Source organism: Helicoverpa zea, chromosome 23 (genome assembly GCF_022581195.2).
Source record: "Helicoverpa zea isolate HzStark_Cry1AcR chromosome 23, ilHelZeax1.1, whole genome shotgun sequence".
NCBI classification, from domain to species: domain Eukaryota; kingdom Metazoa; phylum Arthropoda; class Insecta; order Lepidoptera; family Noctuidae; genus Helicoverpa; species Helicoverpa zea.
The window spans coordinates 9,643,774-9,660,737 of NC_061474.1; the positions used below are offsets into that span (position 1 = coordinate 9,643,774).

General features: G+C 34.0%; 3 protein-coding genes across 3 annotated transcripts; all 3 read left to right on the plus strand.

Moving 5' to 3' along the window:
• The first annotated feature begins 1,955 nt into the window (after nucleotides 1-1,955).
• On the plus strand, nucleotides 1,956-2,544 carry LOC124641731. Its single transcript, XM_047179898.1, has 2 exons — nucleotides 1,956-2,436; nucleotides 2,483-2,544. Exons 1-2 carry the CDS (start codon nucleotides 1,956-1,958, stop codon nucleotides 2,542-2,544), a joined length of 543 nt encoding a protein of 180 aa, XP_047035854.1.
• A 3,039-nt stretch (nucleotides 2,545-5,583) lies between these two features.
• LOC124642019 lies at nucleotides 5,584-9,620 on the plus strand. The gene is made up of 2 exons (XM_047180314.1): nucleotides 5,584-6,115; nucleotides 9,016-9,620. Exons 1-2 carry the CDS (start codon nucleotides 5,602-5,604, stop codon nucleotides 9,267-9,269), a joined length of 768 nt encoding a protein of 255 aa, XP_047036270.1. The 5' UTR covers nucleotides 5,584-5,601; the 3' UTR covers nucleotides 9,270-9,620.
• A 3,104-nt stretch (nucleotides 9,621-12,724) lies between these two features.
• On the plus strand, nucleotides 12,725-13,895 carry LOC124641732. Its single transcript, XM_047179899.1, has 2 exons — nucleotides 12,725-13,292; nucleotides 13,612-13,895. The coding sequence occupies exons 1-2, from the start codon at nucleotides 12,725-12,727 to the stop codon at nucleotides 13,893-13,895; spliced, it is 852 nt and encodes a 283-aa protein (XP_047035855.1).
• Nucleotides 13,896-16,964: the final 3,069 nt, after the last annotated feature.

Below are 16,964 nucleotides of genomic sequence, written 5' to 3' on the forward strand. Positions count from 1 at the left end.
CATAATTACACGTGTAGTTACAGATACTATTTCGCCTCCCAGTCCTTCCAATCACACCCTGGACATCTACTCATAGTATTATGAAGAGTGTTGTTTTTTTTCAGCCAAAAGTTCAGTCTAGACTACGCTATAGACTGATTGATTAACTTGCTCAGCTTGAAAGTTAATTAAGAAGACAACTCTGTAGTGATTTTTAGTTTCAGAGAATATTATGGATCCTGTGGTGTTGAAGCGGTAGCTTTCGAAAATGAATTGAGGGAGTTCAGGTTGTAGTTGGCACTTTTTTTTGTGATCTTATTTCTATACCCTAGATTAAACTAGTATAATAAAGTATAATATATTATGTAAATTAACAAATCAAAAAATTTACAAATCCGTCATTAGACCTGTCGTCCTGTATGGATCGGAGTGTTGGGCATTGAAAAAGAGGGACGAGAAGAGAGTGCATGTAACAGAAATGAGAATGCGGAGATGGATGTGTGGTGTTACAAGAATGGATAAAGTGAGGAATGATTACATTAGAGGAAGTCTGAAAGTAGCGCCAGTTACAGAAAAGATGAGAAGTAGAAGATTGTCGTGGTATGGACATGTAATGAGGAGAGATGATACGCATGCAACAAAGTGTGTGCTAAGTATGAATGTAGATGGATGGAGAGGAAGAGGAAGACCTAAGAAAAGATGGATGGATTGCCTGAAAGATGATATGAATAGGAAGGGAGTGAGTGTCAGTATGACGAGTGACAGGGGAAAATGGAAGAAAATGACATATTGCGCCGACCCCAAGTAATATTTGGGAACAGGGCAGGAGAAAGAAGAAGAAGAAGAAGATATTATGTAACTACTAACATAGTTTTTAAGTACATTGTTACTAACTTGAATATGGATTCTGTCCGAAATAAATGGTTTATTATTATTATTATAAACTATTTATTTACTTGAAGTAGGTAATCGAAGTATTAGGCTTTATGTAAAATGTTTGTATAATTGCTTTGTTAAACGCTCTAATTTCAATATGCAGAGACTAATATAATTTAAATATTCTATCAGCGATAGATTAGCCCTTTAATCAAAAGCTTTCTGATACCCAGACAAAAGCATAATTTTATCTGGATATGACAAAAAATCCTCGGGAAGAGTTTAATTTTTTTTTTTGATAACCTACACTTATTCATGAAATATAAAATAAAATTATAGTCAAGGTTTGGCACATCTAACAGACATGAGCCTAACATAACACCAGTTTCAAACATTGGGTTTAACTAACCAAAAATGATAAAATAGATAAAGTATGTGTTTTACAAACTAGTGCTTATTAAAAAATACTCGCATTCTAATACAAATTACATATTCAAAGTTGACCCAGACGCTGAAAAAACGAAATACTGACACAGCAAAACTGAGTGATTACTCTTAATTCCTGACTTCAAAAAGCATTGTGCATGGCTAGAAATTACAAATTATAATCTAGACTGAAAAATAAAACAAAATCAACACTACTCACACTGAACTACTCGCTATTATATTTTTTTGCATTCACTCGTACGTTCGGCTGAATGAAACGATGCAATTGCAAAAAACTGTTATGCAAAAACCGCTCATAGTGCTAATGCATAGAGACTTAATCCCCATCAAAGATCTAGAGTAACTGATCTAACTTTTGCTAACGACCCTCCCAAAATCTGACAAAAACCAATTTTGTATAGCAACTGGTACAACTAAAACTGACAGTCACGCAACCAAAAATGATTCTTCTGGCTTTGATAATAGAGTTGTGAAAGAAACCAAAAATGATTTTCGAACTGCAGAAAAAGATTTGCTTGTTACAGACTCGGAACCACACGCAAACTGGGAGCAATCATCTGACCACAAACATCAAATATAAAAGGGTGACAATATACAAGTTCATCACAGTTTTAGTGTTAACTGACCAAAGTAGACGTGTGATACCACAAAAAATGTATAAATACATCGTAGTATTCACCATCGCCAGTGCTGTGGCACTACCAAACCCTGACGATGTGAAAACAGTGGATAAAGTTCGCGGAATCAAAAAGGACTGTGCCAACGGACTTTTAAGCCCCACGTGTTTAAAAATGGGAGCTATCACGTTTTTGGAAAAACTTAACAACAAGGATGAAGTGTCTTTAATTCCTGGTGTTAGTCTAGTGAAGGATGGTGGTAAAACTAATTCCGAATCAGTGGCTGCGGATTTAGCTAGATCGTTCTCTGGTGATTCTGATGAGAGGTTGGATAAATCTCTGCTGTTCCACGTTGGGAGCTTCCTGGACAGTCATTCGGTGAAGCTGAGGCTGCTGGATGATAATGCGGTTGAGGAGGCGAAGACGGCGATGTCTGAAGGCAGAGGAAAGATGGGGGGACTTGGAGGCAAAAAGGGAGGCATGGGTGGTCTCATGGCTATGGCAATGATGATGAAGGGTACGTATTGGTTTTATTTCATTTGATTATTTGTGGTACCCCACAGCTTGGGGGACGCCTCTGTCCAGCAGTATCGATAATTTGTGGTCGCTTATGGTGTTCAGATAAATCTTTCTGGATTCAGTATATGCCACAGAGTTGAATGTTTTAATAAAGACATAAAAACGTATGGACGACTACATAAATACAAATTGTCTTTTAATGAAAATGGGAGTGAAAAAATAAATGCTCCCATTGCATACTTTATATCCAATTTTCAAATATATCGAATTTAATCAAAATTGTACATGACTATAGCAACTATGTTTGGAAACTCTGCAATGCATCTCTTGGTTTCAACCCCCGTGAATGATGTGATGGTAACAGAAAATAAGCCAATTCTACAAAATAATACAGAGATACACTTGCTCTAATTTCAAATACCTTACGATCATACTAGCCAGACAAATAACTGTATCAAGATAACCGCTATATTTATATGCTGACGTCAATAGTTCCATTAGCTGAAGTCTAGTTACTTGAATACTTTAATTATTTATTAAAATCATCCTTCAAACGTGTATTACTGCTCTCCGTTTTCCGACGAACTGGTGTATCCCCAGGGAACTAAGGTTTATCATTTAACCGTCAAAGAGTAACGATGGTACATGAATCTAACAAACTAACTTATGTTTGATAGATTAATGCTCAACTTACGATGTTTTGTTCAAAAGTTCTGAGTTCTAATTATCAGTCCTATGTGCGTGTTCATTTTAAATTGTGATAAGAATATGTTAACACTGACACTTTTGATTATTTCACAGCATGGTTACTGAACATAGAATATACATATTAGTTCTTTTTTCCTAAATCTGAAATCTATACTTACTAGCCATAGTTAGAATACCATTATCATCATTGTAATTTACTCAGCTCATTTGTTCTCAAACTATGAAAATACGGCAGAATATACCTATTGTTTTCATTAATTGCACACAAAGAAAATGATCTGGTCCAATGTTGTTAATCATAGACATCAGATCAAATTAAATGACATTCATAAATGAACAAGATTTTCTCTTACAAAATATTTTTTCCGTCCCATGGGAACTACTTCACGCAGCTGGATAAAAAGCCAGTAATACGGTCCTCAGTGAATGGGCTATCTAATACTGAAATACTTTTTCAATTTGGTCCAGTAGTTTCCAAGATTAGCTCATTCAAGCAAGCAGACAAACTCTTTAGCTTTATTAGCATGTACCGACCTGAGAATGATCTGTAGTGAACTAAAAACCATTTCGGAGGAAAGAGTCAATATGAAGTTATATAAAGATTACTTTAAGAGATAACATTACAGTATTTACAAAAGCACACGACCGTGAGAAAACTATTCCAATTTTGGATCTTATCTAGCCAAATCTTTTTTTTGTCCAGTGGTTTTTTCAAAATTTAAAAATTTTGCTATTGATGAGATGTTAACATAGGGCAAAGAGTTACCCAGTTATCTGGGTTAAGGTGGTCTGATGGTTACTTCTACTCGGCTGCATCCAGCATCCAGTAAACGTAGTTGGGAAAAGGCTTGGCAGATTAAGATGACAATTGAATATACGTGATTCGGAGTTCGTGGCTTGTCTCCTTGACTATTCATACATTTTCCGATGGACTTGCCTTCATCATCATCATCATCATCTCAGCCATAGGACGTCCACTGCTGAACATAGGCCTCCCCCTTCGATCTCCACAGATACCTGTTGGAAGCGACCTGCATCCAGCGTCTTCCGGCGACCTTTATAAGGTCGTCTGTCCACCTCGTTGGTGGACGTCCTACGCTGCGCTTGCTAGTCCAGGACTTGCCTTGTCAGGATAAAATCATATGATGAAGTATCACAGTTTTGCATCCTGTAAAGTGATAAATAAAGGAAGAGTGAATATTGAAAAACTGGCTGCTTCAAGATGTCTCGTATTTAACTCCACAAAACTAGACTATAGCGTAGTGATCATCATCTTCCGAGCCTTTTTCCCAATCATGTTGGGGTCGGCTTCCAGTCTAATCGGATCCAGCTGAGTACCAGTGCTTTACAAGAAGCGACTGCCTATCTGACCTCCTCAACCCAGTTACCCGGGCAACCCGATACCCCTTGGTTAGACTGGTGTCAGACTTACTGGCTTCTGACTACCCGTAACGACTGCCAAGGATGTTCAATGACAGCCGGGACCTACAGTTTAACGTGCCATCCGAAACACAGCCATTGGTGTCTAAGATATACTTAGAAAGTACATACAGACTTAGAAAAGTTGCATTGGTACTTGCCTGACCTGGGATCGAACCCGCGCCCTCATACTTGAGAGATTGGTCCTTTACCCACTAGGCCACCACGACTTTTTTACTATAGCGTAGTGATCATTCAACAATAATTTAGCTTCTTATAATTATGGTATAGTTAATTTAATTACTTGGCCATTTTCATGCAATGGTTTTATAGTTTAAAAGTAAAACCGTCTAGACTTGTTACTGTTTTAAAAACATGCAGTTATAAAATACAACTAAGTACTAGAATAGTATTAATTCTAAGATATTTTGTGTCCGCATGTCTAATTAGTTTTTTTTGTTTGATAAGTTGCTATTTATAAAAGTCTGATTCAGATCTGAAGCTATAATTAACTATATCTGTGAATAAAATTAAAAGAAGAATGTTTGATTGAAATGTAATTTGCTTAAAATCTGTCAAAAATAACTATTTTATAGGTAAAAGTATGTACTCTCATAATTAATAACTTGGGCTCGATTTACGAGTGCACCTCAGCTTGGACCTTGGACTCATCTTTTCTATCAAAAAAAGTTTAAAATGACAAGAAAGTATAAGGTGTAATACAGTGGTTAGTATATTAAAAATCCATAAAATTACTATACATTTACATTGGTCGCCTACTCTAGTCACTGCGTGCGATAATAAACGAAAACCTTACGAGTGCAAAATCTACAGCGGAAAACCAATCGTAATGGAAAGGAATAAGCTTAATTCTCGTTTGAAGAATGAGAACTTTTTGCAGCCAGCCTTCTATGAAAATATAATGGATATAAGAGTACTCCGTACTAATCATACATCTATGTGAGACATATAAAAGGTGGACGAAACAATTGCTTATCAAAGTGTATCAGCATTCGAGTCGATACAGACGTCCACCATGCATTTCATATCGATATTATTTTTTATAACGGCAGTATATTCACTGCCGAATCCAGAAATAGGGGAATCACCAAAAAACTTAGTGGAACCCAATGTTGAGAGTGCAGCTAGGGCTATGAAAAAGGATTGCACAAATGGGATTTTTAGTCCAACGTGTTTGAAGATCGAAGCCATTTCGATGTTGGAGAAACTCAGTGCGAAGGAGGAACTTCGTCTCTTACCAGGAGTGAGTGTAGTCAAAGAAGCTTCTAAAGAAAATGGGAGTAAAGTTGAAGAGTTTGCTGCTGAACTGGCCAGGTCTTTTCCTTCGAAACCTGATGAGAGATTAGACAAGTACCTGCTGTACAGGCTCGGAAATTACTTGGACACCCACACAGTGAAGTTGAAGTTGTTAGATGAGAATGCTGCTGAAGAAGCCAGGGCTCTGGTTGGAGAAGCGAGGGGGAAAGGAGGACTCGGAGGAAAGAAGGGAGGACTGGGGGGTTTGCTAGCTGCAGGACTTTTGATGAAAGGTATGTCAGTAGAAGTGATAAATGTTGGGGATGTTGCGTTGTGAATCAGGATTTGGGGGATCGTGAGGTGACTAAAATCAATCGAACTGCGATTCGATATTTGAGCTTATTTACATTATAGAAAGAGAAATTTAATGTGACTATACAGATGTTGCATATAGAAATGAAAAGAATGAGGTTGTTTTACGACAATTGGTTAATTTTGAGACAAAAATAGTAAAAAGAACTCATTTAAGCAACACATTAGAAATAATAGATCATGGTCAAAATTATCGATCAACCTACATAAAATATAATAACCAAATTGAGAGCTACCTTATTTTTGGGAATTTGGTTGAAAAAGCTAATTCTATTAAGGCAGATTATATCTTAAACATTATTCATTAACAAGGACATTATATATTCTTTAATATACGCCGCTAGAACATTAGAATAGTAACAGAAGCTTGCAGGAAATCAATATGTATTAGCAGTTTTTCTTATCTAGATGAGGACAGACAGACAGATGCAATCAGACTACATTCTAGTGAAAGCATTAGGAAATATAAACTAGATCTTAACGTAATTGTCTTTGTTCCAATCGATGTCTCGATTTGCGGTACTCGAGATATTTAATCGAAAGAATATCGATTATCGATTGTAGTAAGGTGACGGTGGTACTTTTCATAGCGTTATATGACTGGTAGTGTTTTCATATGTGGAGAGGTATGGTTATTATCAGAATTACTTCTTATTACATCCCATGGGAACAACTTCCTACGCCTGATTAATGATTAGGCTATAGCTTTCTCAAGCTAAGGACTACTAATCTACGTACATTTCATTTCCATCGGTTTAGTAGATGTTGTTGTCAAAAATAAAAAATAAAAAAAACACAATCCTGAAAGTATCCTCAAAATCTTTCAATTTGGCAAAAAACTTACAAAACAAATAGCCACTGAAAGTCGTAATCCTTCCTTCACACAGTCGGATAAAATGTGATTCATTTCTATGAATTGAAATGCAAACCATTATTATATAAATTGAAAACTTTCAATGTCATTAAGATTGTGGGGAGCAATGATAATAAGAACAAATTGTTAGAAGTCGCCACTAGGTGATACAATTTCTAGTCTGATTACAAGACTTACGTAACATATATAAAAAAACGTATTTTAATACTTTATGTAAGTATGTAAAATAAATCAAAGTAAAGCTTTGGTGCAAAAAACTTGATAAGTTCAATTCAGCTCAATTGTTGATCAAAATTGGATTTATTGATGTAGACTTTTTATGATATAATAAAAATACGTGCAGCAGTATTATGTTATGTATTCTAATTCTTACAAATACGCATCCTATAGAATACTTATTAATCCGTAGTTAGGTTTCTTAGCATAAATCCGTAGGTAGGTATTTGTTCTACACTTTTGGTATCCCGAAACAGGCATTCAACATTTTATGTGTCCTTATGTACATCGCGATTATTTCCGTATCATAGTAAGCTAACCAAAACCAAAAGACTGCAAACATTTATACGGCCAATAGTTTGATCGCGATTTCGTCAGAAAGTATCAATCTATAAATTAGGCCACTGCTTAGTCTCCATTCTGAAAAGTATTTTTAACAAATCTTTACCCCACACTGGACACATACAAACTAAACACCCACTTTACATGACCTGAGCATCGAACCTCAAACCTGCATGTTTAACAGTCACGCTCTTGTCCGGGCTATTACTCTTGAAAAGTGCCGCAGTGTGATCTCTTAGGGATAAGGCATTAATGGCTGTGCTGACTTGCTCCCCATCACAATGGGGCATCTTCATGCTAGCGTATGCATTGAGTAGCTTGAGTTTTACTACTTTGGTAGTAGAACTTACAATGTTGTGCCAAATAGAATATTTTTTGATTACGAAAGATAAAAAAAAACATTTCATTATAAGAAAAAAGCTGAGCTTGAGTACAAAAAACACAAATAAAATAAAGTCCGCACTTACGTATTTTTACTTTACGCCTTAAAACAACAAAGGCACATCGAATTCATAGCTGCAGATTGGAATCACTCAGACAAAGCCCTTATTGAGAAGATATAATGTAGTAAAGCTTAGGTTTTAATCAGTCTTCGTGAAACTCAGAATATGCCTTTCAGACCAACGTACAGACCACTTCCTTTTAGAGAAGTCGGTTAAAAAAAGAAGAATCTGAAACTACACAATTACCTTACTTAATTCGCTTAAGGCAATCTAGATTTCATTAAGATATCATGATAATAAACATAGAAAAGTAAATTTTCTGGAAAGTTTACATCATTAAATGATCATCATTTTTATCTACAATCAATTCAGTCATAATTACTCGAAAGCATTGTCAAGAATTCAGTTTGTTCAATTTTGAAATTGTTCTACTGTTGCCAATCAGAGCATGGAGAAAATTGTTACTTGTCATTTGAGATATACCTACCACTTTTTTTTTACTTTTACCCACTTGAGGTGTAATTTGAGTCAAAAGTTGTCAAGTTATTTGAGTAATGATCTGTTGTGGTAATGGACTTTGACTGTGTTTTGCTGTTTTCTATCTAATAAGCACATTTGAGTGGCCCTTAACCGTAAGTTGCAATTTAGAACCAGAATTCCTGTATTCAATCATCAATTTCAACTTTTATCGAGATCCTATAAACTTCGTGCCCTTTACCTAACACAAATTAATCTTTTTCTAATTTGACTTCAGAACCAACTTCTTGATGGCCAAAATACGCACTCTAGGATATTTTATTTCAGATATACCTTTACAGTTTTAAGGATACATCAAAAGTTACAACTTACCACAATACATTTTATTGAAGGAGTCTCACTCTCACCACAAACATATTCAACAATACTACTAATTAAGCACAAACTAACCACCCCTTTTCTTCCACAGGTACCCTCATGTCCATCGGTTTCGGAGCTCTCGCCCTCCTCGCTGGCAAAGCCCTCATGACAGCCATGATATCACTCCTTCTCTCTGCCATCATGGGCATCAAGTCTCTCTCCGGAGGTCAAAAATCTACCACGTATGAGATCGTCTCTAAACCCATCTACAGTCACTCTCATTCTCACTCCACTGCTCACGAAGATGTGGGAGGATACGGTCATTCAGGCTACGGCAGGAATTTGAACGTTAGGAGACGTTGAAAATGAGTTATTTATTTATTTGAGTGTAGTTATTTGAGTAGTGTTGTTGTTTTGTTATTTCTGCTCGGTTTTGTTTTTTCCTTTACTTGTTTTTGTTTTTATTAATTTATTGTTTTTTCTTTTCTTTTTGTTGACTATTTTAATCTAATTTAATCTAATTGTTTCTTTATTTCGTAGGAAGAATAAGACAATGATATCGACTCAAAAAACTGTAATTTATGAAAATGTAATGAAAATACTCACTATTTATTGAAATTATTTATTGTTAGTTTTAAGGTCACTGTTTTCTTGAGGTGTAAAATCTCTTGTTTTATGAATATGTAATTGTCTTTTATCTGATATTTATTTATGTTTTATTTTTATTGTTATTTATTTTTGTATTAGAATTTGATAATTGTATGAATATTTATTTCATTCTACTTAAACATTTTTATTATGTATTAATAATATTGTTTATGATAGTTATTTATATTTTCCTTGTACTTTTAAATATGATATTTCTCGATACGTCTACCCGCCTATTTAATATTTATTCTGTGTATTACGATTTTATTGTATGTATTAGTATTGTAATATTCAGACTATGTATTTTATGTGATATTAGTATGTTTATGTAATGTCAATATAAATTAACATATTATTATAATCATTTCAGTATTATACTTATATTTTACTTTTATTTGTGTATATAAAACTCTCATCATATGTATATGTGTATAATAATTATGTATTATTACTGAATGTTCTTCAGCACCAAAAGAAAATAAATGAGTTTGTTTAAAAACCATATTTTATTTTTACCCTTTAGCTTTCCTGTAGTTACATATATATTTCACGGGCAGTCGAGCCTATTATGTATTTGTGAACGGTAATGTAAAATCAGAATTAAAATCGACGATGAGTTAAAACGAAACTGCCTGATAGAGCGTACTTCAAGCATACTCTGTCAGTCTCCTACACTATTAATATAACACACAAAGGTTGTACAATACACTATATCTAGAATACACAATCACTTAATCTACTTCAATGAAAATGAGCATTTAGAAAGAAGATTAACATTGTATTTTTTTAGAATATTGTACATTATTATGCATTCCGCAGTGAAAAAACCCAGATATTTTTTTTATTAAATACATAAATGTAACGTTTAATTGAACGGAAAATAAAAGAAAAATGATTTGAAGATGAAAGTTATTCAATAGAAAATAAAATACAAAAGTGCTCGATTTTGTTTTAATAATAAAACAAAACAAAACACAATACTTTCTCCAGATTATTATTATATCATTATCTTTAACATTGTCACCCATAGCTTTCCATAGAACCCATCTGCGATTCCCTTCATCTTTGTTAAAACAAAACAAAGAAAAAAAATAAATGCAACTTTCTTTTGCTGATGAACTTCGAAGCATTTTGTATTTTTTCTACAAAACTAAGAGAAAGTCGAAGGTATCTTTTATTTCTGATTATTATACATAGGTAGATCTGTCAATAAAGAATGGTGAGATGATCTATATTGTCATATTTATTCTTATCCATAATCTTTCTAATCCTCTATGTCTTAATTATGGAGTGCTAGTTAAGAACACAAATGATCTTAATACTGAACCATATCAAAATCAGTATTGCATCATATCGATTACCAGAGTAACGATAAAGTAATATAATAATGTCTATTGGCATGATTCATATATTAGGTACACAATTTTAGGTACCACTTAAACCACATCTATGAAATGTAACCAATACAAATGATGTGTACAATTATAGTTCGGCCATTCAGAGAATGCGTTCCTGACACGTCGCGATTGAACTGACGACGTAATAACATTCATTGATTATTGATATAATAATGTTGTTTTAATGCTCCTCAATTGTTAAAACGGTAAACAACCAGCAAAAATATTTTTATCGTAACTGCAACGCCATTGCAAAGTTACGTCGTCAGTTCAATCGCGACGTGTCAGGAACGCATTCTCTGAATGGCCGAACTATAAATAAATTACTTACATCATTATAATACTGTGGTCAACAGCTGCTAGCCATGAGAAAACCATACCAATTGGTCACCATTTACATCCGCTAACAAGACCTCACCTTGTTAAAGCTGCGGTTGTAATCGAAACTACACCATGACAAACCAAGAAATTAAAATAAAAAACGTTTTTTTTTTTATGGTAGCCTGTAGGTGCCATCGTCTCGAACAAAAGTTAATGGTCTAGCACTAAAGCTGGTACTTTTTAAGTCCATTTTTTATAATAAGTTAAAATAATCGAAGTCAAGCATAATTACTAGGCCCAGATAACCTTTTCAAGTATAGTTTGAAAAACTGAATAATTAAAACCGAGCTTAAAGGAACATGGATGCCCAAATCTACACATAGATGTCAGTTAAGAATTTTATCATAATAAATTGAGTAAAAGTGATCGATATCGCTCAATCCTTCTCTCTGTGAGAGGAGGCCTGTGCTCAGCACTGGGACAATATAAAAAAGGTTGACATTGAAAGCTTGGCCAACAGGAATCATACAAAACAAAAACTCATAGAAGCAACTAATATCATATTACCTACTTTTATAATGAACGCAATACTTTTGACGATCGATTAAAAAATGTAATTATAGATCAATTGTAACATGAAACCAGAAAGTAAAAGTGGACTTCTATTGTGTCTGTAAATGTTTTTTCGCAGCTGATGAGTTTGATAATGAAGAAACTAATCTTATGAAATGGGATACCTACGACAACAAAGGTTTTTGACCACCTGAGAGACCTGGTAAATAAGATGATTATAATTTAAATTCACATTATAGCATTATTGGCCAGTTAATCATGAAAATCTCAGCTATAAATCATAAACATAATAATCTACTTTATGAGAATTATGAATACAATTTCTTTTTGATACCAGGGGAATCTGACCTTTGAACCCGTTCCGGTATTTACGTTTGTAACGACCAGACCATAGTGACATACTGCCAAAACGTTTAACGACATCACCAAAAAATATAAGTAAGTATAAGAATCGTGTTACTTTTGGAAACTAAAAACTGCCTAATGCATTTTATACTGTGATTTTTGCATAATGCACATTTTTCAACATAATCAGTAAAATTGAAAATGTAATGTTTGGTTTATCAATTTGAGAATACTAAATCTATTACCTAATTTCGTTCAATAATTACGGTCGATTATCGATTGGAAACCGAAAATCGTCGAACTACTTTCGACTTTTCCATTACAACAACCTTTTATTTACTGAACGAAAGTGCTGCACACAATAACGTTCAAAAAGCGACGACATTGCTCTTTTTTACGTTTTTCTTATACTTTTTGTTATCATGGTCGGTATAAAACATTTTGCGATCGGATTAAAGCTATCAGTCTACAGCGGTCCCCCATAGAAATGTGTCAATAGTTGTCAGAAATAGTGCAGTGTAAACGTGTACAAAAATGCATCGTAAAAGTGTATCCATTGCCGTTTTAGTGACTCTAAGTTTAGTGATTGTTACACATGCAGCCATCGATGGATCAGATCCTAATGCAATAATTGATGCAGTGCAAAAAGTGCCAAATAATACGGAGCGAGTTGGAAGAACCCTGCATAAGGAATGCAACAGTTTGCTGAACTCAAAATGCTTGAAGATCCATGTGCTGTCCTTTTTGGAAGACTTAAGCTCTCGCGATGAGCTGAACCTCCTACCAGGATTGAGCATAGTGAAGGAGAATCAGACAGGGAATACTCCGAGTCCTGAGGAGATGGCTGCGGAGTTATCTCGGCAGTACCCTGGGAAACCTGAGGAGAAACTGAACAGGTTCTTGCTGTACCGTCTGCAGGATTATTTGGATGGGCATTCGTTGAGATACCGACTGTTGGATCCTCAAACTTCGAAGGAGGCTATGGATATGGCGAAGGGTGATAAGGAGTCTGTGGGGCGGAAGTCTGGTGGTGGTGGTGGACTGGGAGGAGGAAAAGGTGGCGGCGGTGGTGCTCTGTTAGCTGCTGCTTTGATGATGAAGGGTAAGTTTATTTCCGATAGATAATTTAGGTTCTTTGTGTTTTTTTTTGGAGTCATACTTGTTTGAAGGATTAGAGTTTCACAATTTAATGATGATTAAAAAATTTAGACACTTATTGGAAAATCTTCTGTGTCATCTGCGAATTTAAATTATAGTCACAGTAGCACAGTATTTCAAAATTGTATCAATAACATTAACAAGACTATAGCAAAGTTTTAACATTATAACCACATCCCCACAGTGATCTCTGCCTTACTCTGCAATATAAATCATTTTAATTATCCCCTATATTCGTCTTAATATTTTTTCTCCATTCCCAGGTACTTTAGCAGCAGCAGCCCTTGGAGCATTAGCACTTCTAGCCGGCAAAGCATTGATGACAGCTCTCATATCTCTTCTCCTAACTGCCCTCGTAGGACTCAAGGGTCATGGTGAACACAAGTCTACCACGTACGAGATCATCACCAAGCCTGAGGTTTCTCATCACCACTCCCACAGCCATGAGGAACATCATGAGCATGAACATGGTCACCATGGAGGTTACCGAAGGGCTTATGACATGAATTATAATAGTTATATGCCTTATGATACTACTTCCAGTTAAGTTAGTTTCTTTGTGCAGTAGTGTTTGGTGTTTTAAGTAGTTCAGTATTTGGTTGATCAGACTTACTTTGTTGGTTTTTAATATTAGTGGCTTCACGGCTACTTCTGTTGATATCCCAAAATAATAAATAAAGTATTTTTGGGGGACTGACTGTGGAAGTAGTAGTTCAAAAAATACTTCATGATGTAATAGAAAAACTGCAAATACAAACAATAGATATTATTGACAATCAACTTATATGACGTTAATTTATTGTTATTTGTAAAATAATTTATTCGAAAATGCTGAAGTAACTTAGCTGTAAGTTTATTTATTTGCTTAGTTTTAATCGTCGTTGTTTTCTATTTATTTATTTATTTATTGCAGTTTCATAGTAGGCGTGTTAAAGTTTTTCATTACCTCTATTATTATTTATATATTTTCATCCTTCATATTAGCTTTCAATTTATTTATTATATGTAGTTCTATTTTTCTATTGTTATTTTCTCCCACCGTTTTAAAATAACATTTTATTTGTTTTTTATTTACTTTGTTTTGTTACTGTATCATTAGTTTATTTATTTATTCTCATTTATCTTATGCTTCATACTTATTTATTTAAGCAGTATATTTAACTGTGATATTTATTTTAATATACTTTGCTTTTATTTAATCTGCGCTTTCATCATACCAAATATACTTCGTATTATTAATATATTTACTTTATAAATTATTTGTGTAAAATTACAAAAATATTCATGTAATTAATCATTTTATGTATTACTATTTGTATATTGTATAACAATATAAGCAACAAATGTAAAAATAAAGATTATAAAATTATTGACTTCGTTTCAATTTACCCCAACTGTTATACATAAAATTTATTGTGGTAGTCTTTCAAAGGTAAGCAAAGTAATCCTCACTAATCTTATGTGAAACTGTCTCTACCTGTGGTACTTTCATACCAAAAGATAAAGAGATTCCTGAGTATAGCCCATTCACAAACTCTTCAGCTTTATACCTAATATTAGCATGGATATTACCTGTGCCAACCACTATTAAGTGCGAGCGTGATATTTTAACACATATCATAAGTTTCACTATTGCCAGCATTGTTATAAAATGATTAAGACACAAAAGTGTTTTCTAATGTTCTACTGGAAAAATGCTGCTTAATCTGTTTCACGCGCAATTTAATTTTTTGGACTTAAGAAAGCTATACTTATGTTTTTCTGTCTGTAAGAAGGTTTTATAATATAAATAAAATAATACCTACTACAAAGAGGAAAGTTATTGTTTGTTTGTGCCTTGTAGGCTCCAAAATTACTAAACTGATTTGAAAGTTCAGTTTTAGGAAGCTACATTATCTCTGAGTCTCGTTGGTTATTTTGCAACTAAAATTGTTAGTGAGTAACCCGTTAAGAAGTGGAAAAAAAATCGAATTTTCAAAAAAGATAGAATTTTCATCTCATTTCGTTTGTGATGCATAAAATTTTATAACATCTTATAAAGCTAAGCGTCCACTTGTCGGTATCGTACGCATCGTACGCATCGCACATCTTGTTTGAGTTTCTATATAAATAATACTACGATCCGTTGCGTGCGTTGCGTCCGTTGCGTACGATACCGACAAGTGGACGCTTAGCTTTAGGGAACAGCAGAAACTCCTACATGCATCTTGTATTGTAGTTTCGTTTTAACTGACAAACCACATTTGCTTACCACTGGCAAAACTTTTTACAGGCAAAAATGAACCTTATGTCTCTAGCAATAAAGACTTCACAAATCAAAATAAACAGCAAGAATATCACATCCCACCCAAAACAAAAATGTGAAAGACTGCCAAGTTCGATAATATGGGAATGCTTCGCCTATAAAAGAAGTGAGATCTGAATAAGTACCAAGTTCCATACACATACCTCAGTTAAAAATAGTTACTTTTTAATGATGTTACTTGGAAAGTTTTCATACACCTTGTTATAAACCTACTAAACGCAATGAATCAAGTATTTAATTTTCTATTAAAACTTGCCAAGTAACATCATTAAAAAGTAACTATTTTTAACTGAGGTATGTGTATGGAACTTGGTACTTATTCAGATCTCACTTCTTTTATAGGCGAAGCATTCCCATATTATCGAACTTGGCAGTCTTTCACATTTTTGTTTTGGGTGGGATTTCATTTATTTTTGTAAGGTTGTTTATTTTATTTTTTTCTTATGATGAAGTTAGTTAAAGGAATGTCTCATTTATACTATCTTTTAGATTTTTTAATATGCACTATGTTTCTTACAAAGAAATAAACTAGATTAACTAAATGGACTAGATTTACCAACTGACTGACATGACATGTTATCATATATTATGTTCGTGGATCAAAGTTACACATTCGTTATTTTCGAAAGTGATTCACACTTGGCCGTTTTCAGATTTTTATTTTACTTCTAACTACACTATTTTACTTCTAACTAAACTAAATACAAACCATTCGAAGATATATTATATAAATATAGATAAATTTAGTTCGTTTTAGTTCCTTAGGGGTATAAAGGACAATGGGCACTTTGTATGGGATTTGGTACCCGCTCCAACAGCAACATATTATATATCATTAGAAAGGTATTTACGTGAAGAATAATAAAAACTATGGAGCTTGCCTCAATTAGCTGTCCGATCCAAGAACGATAAAAATTGAATCGACGTAGAAACAAATATGTCATCCATATATGCAAATTCATTAAGAGGCATTTATGCCGTCAATGTAATAATTTTAAACTCAGTTAACAGACATCTTACATTGATTGATACACTCTATTATAATCTAAAGGTTGTAATAGTCTATGGAGTCATACTACGGAAACACAATCGTCATCTGATTTGACAAAAGTTCAAAACATTTCTATTCATCTTTTTTTAAGAAGAAATTCACCATTATCTCAGCACCTCTTGAGGAGCAAGATTGAGTCGTAATATGGACTATGTAAACATCGTCTCCTGACTTTTTAACCTCAATTGATTGTAAATACTGAAAGACTTTCATCAAATACATAAGCTGGTTCTGCGTGAACTGCAAAGGTTTGCACAGTC

Bases quoted from the DNA above. Each gene is read 5' to 3' on its own strand.
- LOC124641731 (XM_047179898.1), top strand. From the start codon at position 1,956: ATGTATAAATACATCGTAGTATTCACCATCGCCAGTGCTGTGGCACTA. The intron at 2,437-2,482 runs GTACGTATTGGT...GGTACCCCACAG, and splicing joins TATGGCAATGATGATGAAGG to CTTGGGGGACGCCTCTGTCC.
- LOC124642019 (XM_047180314.1), top strand. From the start codon at position 5,602: ATGCATTTCATATCGATATTATTTTTTATAACGGCAGTATATTCACTG. The intron at 6,116-9,015 runs GTATGTCAGTAG...TTTCTTCCACAG, and splicing joins TGCAGGACTTTTGATGAAAG to GTACCCTCATGTCCATCGGT.
- LOC124641732 (XM_047179899.1), top strand. From the start codon at position 12,725: ATGCATCGTAAAAGTGTATCCATTGCCGTTTTAGTGACTCTAAGTTTA. The intron at 13,293-13,611 runs GTAAGTTTATTT...CTCCATTCCCAG, and splicing joins TGCTGCTTTGATGATGAAGG to GTACTTTAGCAGCAGCAGCC.